This window comes from Trachurus trachurus (genome assembly GCF_905171665.1).
Source record: "Trachurus trachurus genome assembly, chromosome: 24".
NCBI classification, from domain to species: Eukaryota; Metazoa; Chordata; class Actinopteri; order Carangiformes; family Carangidae; genus Trachurus; species Trachurus trachurus.
The window spans coordinates 8,390,464-8,403,674 of NC_139910.1; the positions used below are offsets into that span (position 1 = coordinate 8,390,464).

The 13,211-nt window shown below is 40.8% G+C and overlaps 1 protein-coding gene across 6 annotated transcripts in view; it reads right to left on the minus strand.

Moving 5' to 3' along the window:
- The window catches only part of dtnba (dystrobrevin, beta a), a 46,466-nt gene that overhangs the window by 29,083 nt on the left and 4,172 nt on the right, over positions 1–13,211 (minus strand). For 5 of the 6 annotated variants that reach the window (XM_084001321.1, XM_084001322.1, XM_084001320.1 and 2 more), the window contains exons 1-6: positions 11,654–11,821; positions 9,526–9,576; positions 3,615–3,727; positions 3,323–3,403; positions 3,016–3,229; positions 1,653–1,738 (exon numbers count right to left, since the gene is read on the minus strand). In XM_084001321.1, the coding sequence (XP_083857447.1) occupies positions 1,653–1,738; positions 3,016–3,229; positions 3,323–3,403; positions 3,615–3,726 (493 nt within the window). In that variant the 5' untranslated portion in view covers position 3,727; positions 9,526–9,576; positions 11,654–11,821. Of the gene's footprint in view, positions 1–1,652; positions 1,739–3,015; positions 3,230–3,322; positions 3,404–3,614; positions 3,728–9,525; positions 9,577–11,653; positions 11,822–13,211 lie in introns of those variants that run through there. The other variant, XM_084001318.1, reaches the window with a different exon arrangement.

The following is a 13,211-nucleotide window of genomic DNA, read 5'->3' on the forward strand; positions in this document are numbered from 1 at the left end:
AATTCACCAATTTTCTACTCACCGTCATGCCAAGGAAGGGTTTGGAGAACTTTCAGAGTCATTAAAACGCTTTTGGCTCGCAACAGATTTTCATATAATGGCGGCGGATAGAGCTCACTTTTGAATCGTCCAGAACACACACTATGAAACATCCAGATACCTCCATACTGCTCGTCAGTACTGACCCAAGTGTCCTGAAGCCGCCACATGAAAAAGTTGTTCAGAAGAAATGAATTTGATCTCTGTTTTTAGCCTTGTTGTAGCAGTAGCTCCCAGTGGCTCTGTTGATGTTTCTGTGTTTACATCCTACATCCAATGGTTTACAACGATGAACGAGCATCTCGCAGCAAATCTCATGCAGCCACTGGGAGCTACTGCTACAACAAGGCTAAAAACAGAGATCACATTCATTTATTCTGAACAACTTTTCCATGTGGCGGCTTCAGGACACTTGGGTCAGTACAGACGAGCAGTATGGAGGTATCTGGATGTTTCATAGTGTGTGTTTTGGACGATTCAAAAGTGAACTCTATCTGCTGCCATTATATGAAAATCTGTTGCCAGCCGGACCCCCCTGGAACTCCTAAAGCGTTTTGGTGACTCAGAAAGTTCTCCGAACCCTTCCTTGGCATGATGGTGAGAAGATGATTGGTGAATTAACGATTTTGGGTGAAGTATCCCTTTAACATTATCCTCCACATTGTGACTGTGTGAACTGATCGATGTCACTACAACATGATTCACACAAGAGCAGGTGAAGCAACATGAGCAAACAGCAGCACCGACGTACGTTTTCCACAAGGTGGCACATATATAACATGTTCTATACATTATATGTGTACGTATACTGAAGTTTACATTCACAGATGAGGAGTATATACTGTTTACATATTGAATATGGCAGGATATGTTGAGAATGTGGAGAATTACAACATCACAGTTTCCTGCAGGAATTAATAAAGAAACTCTTCAGTACTTCAAAATATAGAAGAAAAGTTCATTAACTGAAATATATTCACATACAAAACAAACTCAGACTAGTGTGTAAAAGCTGGAAATAGCTGTTACATAACGTACATGTTGGCTGCAAGGGCTGTGCAATATGTTGCTATTGTTAGCGGGTGTTGAAGTGACCATGTGCAAAGCAAACTGTTGCATATACTGTATGAATGAATGTTCTCTGTCTTTCTATGATACGATATATGCTTTTATCTTACATTTCAATGGGCCACCAATATCAAGTAGCTTAATGAACAATATAAGAAAGACAACGAGCACCAAGAACAAAAAAGGCAACAGAGCTTTACTGGGATTAAATTACTTATGTTCCACTTTAACATAATACACCATGGTTCTCGTTAGAAGAGCGTGTGGATTAAATTCCTCATTTCAATCTGCAACCAGACTCCGTGATCACAGTGATAAACATTTGGCTGCTGACACGCTGCTGCTTTGAACGGCACGGTGCTGCTGCTGCTGCTGCAGAGGTGTTTATGGCAAATAACACAGAGGTTTGTGATTTATTAAGAGGTGCAGAGATACTTCTGAGATGCTTCTGTTTGGTTGTGAAACTGTTTCTGTTTAATACTGGTTTGTTCAATGATGTCACTTTAACATCTGGTCCTATTTCTGAAAGTCAATGTGCTACTCACAGCGGAGTTTATCTACCAGTTTCCCTCCACACAGCATGGCCAGCATCGCCTTCACAGACAGCACCGTCAGTCTGCTGTCTGGGTCGCTGGAAAACACACAAACACATCAAACACACTTTAAAAACCCACAGTGTAAAGAAAAAAAAATACAGGTTTCAAAATAAAACACCACATTTTTTTTAGAGATCTGTCAGGCTGCAGCTCCTCGTTGTCAGAAAAAGTGCACAAGGTCAGTGAAACAGTTGCATCAGTGTTGCATCAGAAGATCTGAATAATTAACAAAGGCGCCAGCTGTGCCAGCTGTGCCTGATGTTATGAATGAGTCTGCAGCAGCGGTGGCTGGTGCATCTTTCTCTCAGGGGGGAACATGTCCTAAGATATCACACTACTAGTGTATTTAAATGAAAGGAGGATGTCTGTTTTTGTATTTGCCAAGCTTAAATTACATATGACATAATAAAATATAACATATTTTCACTTAAAGTAGACCACGTAAACTTTATGTGAGGAGCATTGGAACAGTGGAACAGTTCAGTGTCATATTGGTAAGGAATGAAAAAAGATGAAAAATTAACTATTTTCGCAAGTTTGTTTTTCTGGACATTACCCTCAGTCTCCCTATTTTAACTCTTTGACTGCCAGCCATTCTCACAGCAGCTACCTCCAGCTTGCCAGGCATTTTACAGCTTTTTGACTGATTTTCTTAGACCCACCATATATTCAATCCCTTAAAATTAAAGAAGAGAGTCTCTACTTTCCAGCAAAAAAAAAACTGTGTTTCTATCTTGTTCCAGTCTTGAGAAATTGGTGGTTGAATACAGGTTAGTTTAGCCCCAAAAGAGAAAAAGCGTTTTTTGTGTTGGCTGTCTTTTTCAGCTCTACCAGTACAATTGTCAGACACCCGCACCGCTCCGTGAGGGGGGGGATAAATACGCTATACTTTTACATCTCTCAATCCAAATGCGTTTTTCTGCACTTTATTTTGATGATACAAGTCTGATGTTCACAGAGGAGTAGGACAAGACATTCAGCATGACGTTGCAATTAAAAAACACATTTTAACTTGCCTGGCTCAGCACCTTGGCGCCCTCTATTGGCAAGGTGCCATGTGTCGGTGCACTTTTATTTATTAATCCTTTTTTATTTCTTAATATTAATTTAGTTCATTGCAATTAACCCTGTCAGTGCTGAGCTTTGCAGGGGCAACACGAGAAACATGGAGGAAATTAGCCAGATGATAAAAATGTCATTAACATTAACATCTCTTTGTATTTACCTGTATTTTTTGCAAACAGATTAAACCACCATGTGAAACAGACACGTGATACAATTGCGATTAAATTTCTCTGCTAATGTAATTTACCTGTCGACGGCCGCCAGTATGAACTCGACCAGCAGGACGGTGCTCTCCTGCGGGTTGATGGTGTGCGTGGTGGGCAGCCGTTTGCTGAGCTGGTTGAACAGCGACGACACCAGGTTTTCCAGCCTGGTCACAGAGATCCCGGCGTTCAGCTCCACGGCGTTCAGACCGGCGTCCCGCACCGCCTCGATCACGTTGTATATGTCGATCAGATGCACTGGAAGGAAAGAGAGAGAAAGAGAGGAGTGAAGTCGGTAAAAACAGCAGCGTGCACCGAGGTTTTAAACAGTCGAACAGTATCTGAACTCACAGTTGCATCTCTTCTGGATGTATCTGAGCTTGCAGGCTGTTCGATATGTAGACAGACAAATGGCGTCCAGGTTCTGCTCCGCTGTGGAAAGACGACGACACTCAGGTTATTCTTACTTTTCTTCAGAGAGGACGTAGATGAAGTGATTTATATTTACCAGAACAGAGAATAAAGGTCATTTTCCAGCGTAATTATTGAAATCTGAATCTCAAACACACAAAGCTCCTCTTCTTCTTCCTGACATGTACAGTCTCTCTCTATAAAGTTTACGTTGAGTTTAAACGTCACTCACCGAGCTCGATGAAGATCTGCCTCCCATCTCCTCCTCCTCCTCCTCCTGCCGCTGCTGCGGTGGTCGGAGCCCCCCTCCCTCTGTCTCTTTGACCCCTCTCCTCCATCACCATCCTGCAAATAGCACAACACAACACATCAACACACAGCAGGGTTGTGTGTTTTAGTCTTTGACGGAGGTAGGAAACCTTTTTTCACTTTATAGACTTCATGAGATAACAAAACTGTCTTTGGCAGCTAAAATAAATAGATATTGATGTATCAAACAATGTTCACTGTGACCTAGAAAGGTCAAACCTGATTATCAGATTTGTCCTATGATCGACTTCTACTACAATTATTATTTCAAATGGAACATATGACAGTTGTTTTATTTATTTTTAGCACATATCTTTATTGATTTTTGAACTTGGTACATCATTCGTCCAAAATCATTTAACGTCCCTCCCTCCACCCAACTTGGAAACTGAAAATAAAAAAACAAACAGGCAAAACAATATGCACACTACAGCACACCTGTTAAAAGTGGATATATAAATAATCAACTGACATTTTATCTATTATTAATCAAATTTTTTGTCAAATAAAATGTCCCACTTTGCGATTTGTGGGAAATGCTGTTTATCTTCTTAGTTATATGTAATAGTAAATTAAACATAATATTGTGTTTATATGGGCAAATATTGTAACCTGCATTTTAAGTGTGAATGGTCATTTTTGTTTCACTTCTTGTACCAAACAAACATGTTCCTTTACATCCTGACTATATGATTTGTTGGCCCAGACGTGTCTGTATCAACACGTTAACACTCACACTTGACCTTTACAAAAAAAAAAAAAACATACTATGACTTCAGTTACATTGCAATTAACTGTGCCGCCCTAATTAAGTAAATTACCCACAGCTTGTTATTTCTGCATCGTATCTAATAAATCTGTCACACGTCTGGTGTGTTGCTTAAATCTACTGTTTATCTGCAGTTCCTATCAGAGGCGTAGTTTCTCCCATGTGCAGTTTGGGATTGCATGTTCGCCAACATTACAGTAAGTGTCGACTCAGCACGTTTTTCGTTTCGGTCCTCGGAGGATAAAAATGTTCAACAAAGTGAAACTGCTCTTGAAACGACCTCTGTGTTTCTAATAGACTGTGATTTAATCAACAAGCGACTCAAATTTTCAGTTAATCTTTCTTCGTTCCTTGATTTTTATCTTATTTTTTTTATTTTAATCTTATCCAGTGCCTTATTTCTTATATTTATTACACCATCTTTGTCTGTGCACATTAGCTTTTTATACTGATGTGTTTTTCTATGTCATTTTGTGTTTCTACGTTTATGTTTGAATGCTTTTTTTTTCTATGTGATCCAATGAGCTGCAACCCAAACTGCCCTTTGGGGACAAAGTGAACTGAACTGGATCCCCAATGGATGGAAAATACAGACCATAGTAACACAACATTTATTTATACACACAGGTGGGTCTACTAACTGTACGCATGCCGACACACCCACACACACGGTTGGGGGGCGTCAGATTCGTGGCCACTAGAGGATGAGCTGAGTGCCGAGTAAATAAACACATTAATGATGAGAGCAGCTGATGAAATCTGAACCGCCGTGTTCTGGCATTTAGACAAGAAGAGAAAGACGGAGAGAATCAGGAGAGTTGTTCGCCGTAGCCGCCCGACCGTCGACCACCGCCACCGCTGTCACAGGTGACACAGAAAAACACCAGAGGACATCAGTCACCATGGCAACAGTTATACTACACCACGAAGCTGAAACACACACACACACACACACACACACACACACACACACACACACACACACACACACACACACACACACACACACACACACACACACACACACACACACACACACACACACACACACACACACACACACACACACACACACACACACACACACACACACACACACACACACACACACACACACAAATATTTGCATTCCTTGTATAAAATGTGGTGACAAGCCAACCAACCCCCTGCACGCACGCACACACACACACACACACACATTCCAGAGGGGATTTGAAAGCTTCCCAGGAGACTTCACGCTTCATCCAGACAAAAGGACTCCTCACTTTCACACACTCACACAGACACACACATGGACACACACATTCACTTACATCGTTAAACAGCTGCTTCTTTGCCATTTTTCACTCACTCACACTCCAACACACAGCGACTGATCTTCACTTGGGCCTAATGATCAATATGGGAATTTTTGGGGCAAATACTGATATTATCTAGAGATCTTTACATCTAATCACCTGTTAATTGGCGGATTCTCCTCATGTTTACATAAACGCATATCTATTTCTTTTAATGGTCCTTAAGATTTGGATGAAACTCTTGTGACAAATACGGATTTCAGCTGGTTCAACATTGCCCTGTTTAACAGTAAATTACTTTTATTATTCAAAATATCTTCAGTGCAGCACTGCAGTTAACTCTTGGCCAAAGTAAATACAATGAAATAAAAATAAATATCTACAATAAGGACAAAAACTTTCTTCTCACAAGCCCCTGTCAGTCAGTCCTACAGTGTTGCATGGAGAAAAACGACATAAACAAGATTAAAACCACAAACCGAATGAACATAACAAAGATTTTTTTTTTCTCTAATGGACAAACAGTAAAACTGAATGGCATGTAAGCGCGTTAGTCAGATTAATATCAGAGTTCCCTTATCCGACTCAGACACCCAGATTGAAAAACGATGTTCTTCTGCATGTATACATCTTAATCGGAGTTAAACTGGAGAATGCATCATGTGCACCTGCTCTAAAGATGACACAAAGTGTAGCAGAGAACCCGGTCCGAACCCAGCAAAGACTTTCACACAGTGCGACCAGCAAGATGTGTTTTAGTTAAAAAAAACACAGGAGCTATGTCGCTTTTCCTCTGTGTTGCTAACCCTCCTCCCGGCCATGTGCATATGTTTTCAACAAAGCCAAAAAGAAAGCAATGTGTAGATAATGTTATATATTGTATACCATGTTACGATGTATATTTGTGTAGTCTTATCTGTCATAAACAAGAGATTACGGGTTATGGGCGCATTTGTGCAGCGGTGGCGCAGAGACGAGAGCTCGGACACCGGGTCGGCGGCTCTGATCTTACAAGGTTGGTTTTTAGCTGAGACGCTACGAGGAAGGCAGAGAGCCTCCATTCTCCCTGTGACAAGTTACAAGTCATTTATCCATTTAAACCATCACAATTACTCCAAAACTGTTTAATTAAGGTAAAAATGTAGCGTAGTTGAGGTCAAAGTCTTGTATAGTTCCTCTTTAAATCAGAAGTAAATCAGCACTAGACAACACATGTACTTCTCATGTTGCTCCGCTCATGCTGCAAAGTTGTAGATGAAAATATCAAACTTGTTTGAGGACAAACTGGACCTCACAGTTATGTCATATGTCAGGAGACTCATGAACGAGCTGCAGCTGTCCTCTAACTTCTGTAACTTTAAGAAATGATGTTTGCAGCTCTGATTGAGCTTTTGGGCCCATTGTTTTATTTGCTGGTGCTGAACAAATTAAGTTTATGTTCCTTCCAACTTGTATTTATGTGTTTCCGGGCGGCTGCGGCTCAGGTCGCCCACTAATCACAGGGTTGTCGGTTCGATCCCCGGCTCCTCCTCCTGCCTGTCAGTTTGCACCGTACGCAGCAGTGCACAACCACTACTGGTGAGTGTGAGAATGAATGAGAGGCAAATTATGATTAAGTGCTTTGGAAAAAAAACATCTCGAGTGCTGCACAGTCTATTTTCTCCTTTAATTGATTATTCAGCTGGTAAAGCGTCAGATAAAATGTGGAAAAATGCAGTGCAGGATTCAATAAAACCCCGAGGCGATGTCATCAGACAGTTTGTGATTTGTGGATGTGGAGGAAGTCGGTCGCTGAACGGATTCATTGAGGCTCGTTATGAAGAGCTGCTCAGAGTGGAAGTGACACGAGCCAAAAAAAGACACACGACTGCCTCCACTTGCTCATCAGTTACAACTCCGCTCTCCCGCGGTGAGTAAATTGTTATTTCCAGCCTGTCCTTGGTGATAACTACACCCTGTCTGTCTGTCTGTCTGTCTGTCTGTCTGCTTATAGCTGACACGGAGGAACATTTGCAGTGTGAGGTTTGCTTCTTATTTTAACTCTGAGGGCTTTAAGCTATCGTTGATATAATTACCCTTCCCGCAATTACCCTTCCCCCAAATGTGTCAGAGGGGTGGGAACTGCTCAGCTCGGCTTGGCTGCTGTGTTTTTACCCAATCACTGGGCCGGAGTACGAACGAAGGTTGGTCACAGGAAATTTTTTTTTACGTCCAAATCAAACAAACTTTCACCCGACGTCCCTGAATCAACCTGCAGCAGGATCCCAGGAAATGTTAGCTGAACACTTGTGAGCTGATGGACATGCACTTTGTTAGACATGCGATGTCATTAGAGGCCAAAATTATCTTTATTATTAATTTATCTCATTATTTCCTCCCTAATCCCTCAATCCTTTTGTCTATATACCATCAAAAATCTTTTTTTTCATTCATTTGTATTAAGTTTACCATCATATAGAAGAAAAGGATAATATATTCACATATAAGAAGCTGAAACCAGGACATTATAACAATTATTGGACTATCAGAATTGTTTTTATGTCAGTCACGTGTTCAATTAGCTCTAAATCACGTTCGCTCAAATAAACTTCAATTAAAGACACAATTTCATGGGGTTAAAAGCATAAACTAACCACATCATCAAACAGTTGAAGCTACAGAGTTAGATTAGTCACTGAACTGAGATAAACAATGACTGATAATAAAAGATTTTGCTTGTCTGACGCAGTAGCAGCCAATGCTAACATCAAAAAGGTAACACGAGGACAATGGTGGAGCTCATATGCAGATGTTCAACAGGTATAACATTTAACATGAGCTTAGTTATACTTATATATTTGCTAATTATCTCTACAGCCGGAGGTTAATGGGAATAAAATGAGTTTCGTTGTTATCTGATCATAATTATTGGACTCATTAACACTGCGACCTGATGAAAAGTTCAGGGATCAAGGTTATTTTTAGTTTAAACCAATTTTTTTCGACAATCCCTCCTACCGATAGTTGTCTTTCCGTCTGCACCGCCCAAACTGTTGCTGTTGCTGCTGCTATTAAAACACAAACTCGTGATATCATATTCTTATTTGAGTGGGTATTAAAATGTTTTGCTTTACGACCACGCTGCTTTCAGAGTGATTGGTGTCCCAGAAGTTAAAAAAAACACCAAAAAAAACACACACAATGGATTTCACGCTGAGGTGATAATTACATAAAGAGCTGTGTCATAAAATAAACTCCTGTTCCTGAATCATGAGGCCGTGGAAATAAAAAAGTGGTGACTGACAGAGGACGTTCTCTCTCTGTGCTCGGCTGCTCCAAGTCTTTTTTTTTTTGCTGCAGGGGGGGGGAAGCAAAGCAACAGGAGGGGAGAGGAAAAAAGAAAAAGGGAGGAGGAAGTAGAGGTACAGAGAGAGGTACAGTACATACAGCTGACTCTGTGTGTGTGTGTGTTCACAGTTTGTGTGGGTGGCGGTGCACGCTGCCGTTGCACCATGGTGTTTTATTGTGGCTGACATTTGCTGAGCTTTACGGAAACAAACATACAAACAACACATGCTGCTCCGAAAACACACACACACTCTGAACCTAGAGATGCTCCGCAGGCTTCTGGCTTCACTGTACTGAAAAGGGCTGCTACTGCATCGAAACTGGGTGTGTATTTACATGTGTGTGTGTGTGTGTGTGTGTGTGTGTGTGTGTGTGTGTGTGTGTGTGTGTGTGTGTGTGTGTGTGTGTGTGTGTGTGTGTGTGTGTGTGTGTGGTCATACCTCTCTGTGTCAGGGGGTCACACAGGACAGAGGAGCCTCAACAATGGATGTCTAAGCAGAGAGACACAGGGAGAAGAAGAGAAAGGCAGATTGAAAAGTCTTTTCAGTGTAAAGACAAAAACGTCAAAGGCTCTTTAGATACAGTAGAGGACACACACACACATGCACACACACACAGACACACACTCTTCCTACAGCTCTGTGCACTACTTTTCCCTTTAATTATGATATAAATTAAATAATCTAATATAATCTGACTGTAGATCACCTGGATTTACTTCCGATTCTCCAATTTTATCTGTTTTATTTTACTAATTCCTCAATCATAACTTGATGGATCTATTTATTGGTGCTTTTTATTGTATATTGCCTGTTTTACTTTGTCATTGGTTTTTATTTTTTAAGGGTTGAGAGAGAGCCAGGGCAGACTACATTTCATTGCATTGACTGTACACCGTACTTTTTACTGTATATGACAAATAAACTAACTAATGGATTCACGGTTTCACTGTCATTTACGCTCCTTTAGCTGTTTGTCTTTTAATCAGCTGTCAGAGATAAAACAAAAAACTCTTGACGTCAAGTAGCTACTTAACAGACCATTTAAGGTCATTAAACTTGAATGTGAGTCAACACAATCATGTTTTTTATTATGATTCTCAACAAACAGTACAGTATATTCACTCAACTGTTTGTAGACGCCGACACCCCGCTCCTTTATTCAATGTTTAGCTGACAAATATTAGAAAAGACAGCGCCGAGCTGAACCGCCGCCAAGAGCCGAGTTAATTCTCCTCAAACAAGACATAACAATTATAATGAGTTTACACACCGACATGTCGTTAGGATCGAGCTCAGCGAGCGCTCCTGACAGGCAGCAGAGGCGGAAACATTCTCACAGCAAAAAGTCCAACTCTGGCCTCAGAGGTGTGAAATATGTGTTTGTATATGTCTGTGCATGAAGTGCACAGAGCTGGAGTCAATAAATGTATCTGATTGCACAATATTGAGCTAGATATGAACAGAGGTCACACTTATTGAGTCTGAACACACTTAAAATTAAATAAAAAGAGGGATTCACAGATGTATTTTTTGGATTTATATGTAAATAAGAAAAATATTCGTCCTTGTATATAAATGTAAAACAAATCAACAAATATTCTTGTTTTAAATTTGAATCCACTTTGCTCCGATAATTTGCAATTTCCATCAAAATGATAATCACAAGAAGACAATGTACATACATACGATCAATACATTTGTGAATCCTTCTGTGTGCATTTATTCATTTTGAGACCGATCTGACTCCGTACGTCCTGAGCTTCGAGGCAGCTACATCCCATCAGCAGGTGTCGCAAACAAAGAGAGACACCACACAGTCAGTACCACAGCGTAGAAATACTCAAAATTATGCAAAAAGTATCAGCATTTAGATAGACTTCAAGTACTAAAAGTGACACTACTCATTTCACAGCAGTGCCAATCATAATACTGACTGAGTGCTATCAGTGTAAAAAAACCTCTTGCTAACCTGATTTACCACCTACTTGTTTACATGAGATGTTCTCTTCTGCATCCTGTTACCGGCCACAAACGCCACGTGTGATGTTAATCGCACTATTCAACACTGTCACTCTGTCACTTTGTGTTGCACACCTCATATTCCACAGACTAAGTATGACATTATGACAGATATTCAAAAGCAGTGTGAGCCTTCGATGTTATTCATACATCCTACACACACACACATACACAGTTTGTACTCAAGAAACCATGCGTGACTGCATTAGGCAAATATTATGATGTTCAGTCTCATCAACATTTACTTTTTCTCTCTCTTTTCACTGCAGGATGTTGTGTAACTGTGTGATATATATACACATGTGTGTAAAAAGGGGTGATACATCACTGCAGACCACCCAACCAGCGCACCTGTGCACAAACAGCCACACACACACACACACTGCAAATGGTTCTGAAAGCAAACACACACACTATCTCCTCTCCTACTAACATCACTCTCACACTTTCTCACTCACACACACACACTGAAAAACACCTGTCCAGATAGGAAACAGTTGCTCTCCATCTAAAACATGCAACACTTTGATTTCTGACCAACACTTACAAAATAAATCACAGATCCCGGCCTCAACGCTGTGATTGGAGGGTGAATCCACACACTAAACGTTCACGAGTGGGACAGAAGAAGAAGAAAAAGATAACGAAGACGAAGAAGACGACGGAGAGCAGGACGACAGTGATAGGGAACGGGCGTCAGCCAGGCGAGGGGGCACTAAAGAGGGGTAAGAGGGTGTTTACCACACCACGCACCGTTCATGCCACATGACCACATGCAGCTGCTCTGTACGCTCACTGTCGGCCCTGACAGGACCCGACCAGTGTGTGTGTGTGTGTGTGTGTGTGTGTGTGTTATAAATGATATATATACAGTAGACAACTTTAGACTCTGACTCTTTGCTGAAATACCTTCGAGCTCCATCTATCTTCTAAATGACACTTTACTGTAACACATGAAGCAGATGAGGCTCAGTGGCAGCAGGACACTATCCATCTGCAGAGACTTTTAGAGAGAGAAACATTTAAAAAAAAAAAAAAAAAAAACATTTCAGGAAATAGACAAAAATGTGGATGGTGGTGCTTTTTGTGGAGCTGGCTGTGACAAAGTGTAATTTCATATATCACAAAAAACTGAAAAATTAGACATCTTCAACCACAATTGTTCCAATATTCCTCTTCAATCGTGTACAAATGTCATTTAGAAGAAGCAGTCAGTATTAGTAGTTGGTGTGACGCCAATCTACATATCATTGGATCCTGATTAATAAACAGAGATTTGCATGAAGATAGGCCTGAAAAAAATGACAATTTTCTGAATGTGCAAGTTACGTTTTGAATAAATGAACCACTACATACAGTATATGGAAAAGGTAAGGGTGTAGGGCACTCTCTTTATCTGGCCCAGTATAACTTCATCAAAAAGCTTCCTCTGTTTGAACGAACCAAAACAGAAACATACTTACATCCGAGTAGGTGGACATTTGGCATTTGTCTTAAATTTCTGTCAAATTACTAAACAAAACTAGCAGCATTCAGGAAACCAGGAAACTAGGAAATGCTGGGCGAGTCGACCACTAAATAAATGACTATAAAGACAAAATGATATATTTATCGAAAATGGACCCATTAACAAGTGGGTAACATAGATTCATCCACATTAATATGAGACTCTTTTATAAACCAAAAGCAAACTCCTCTGGGTCTCTTTAATAGATGAGAACACAGGTGGCACAGATATATTGTGACTCTTTTTTAGCTTTAAAGAGGTCAAGTGTACAGCCAGTAAACTGAAAACACAAATACCAAGTGGCCCTGTAAAAAAAAAAAAACAGCACCCACATATTAAAAAAAATCTAGCTCAACACAAATCCCTCTCAGAGCCTCTTTAGCACAGAGAAACACCAGCGACTGTACCAACTACAATCATGTTGAGCTGAAGGCCTCTCCAGTGTCACCCTCTCTCTCTCCTGACCCCTGATCCCGGAGCTGCCACAGAGACAACCCGGCTGACCCGGCCCGACCCCGCCTGTCACCGGGCAGGTAAAAACAGAAGCAACTCGTATCCGGTTACACATTTAAGACGGACAGCGAGCATGCCGAGGGCG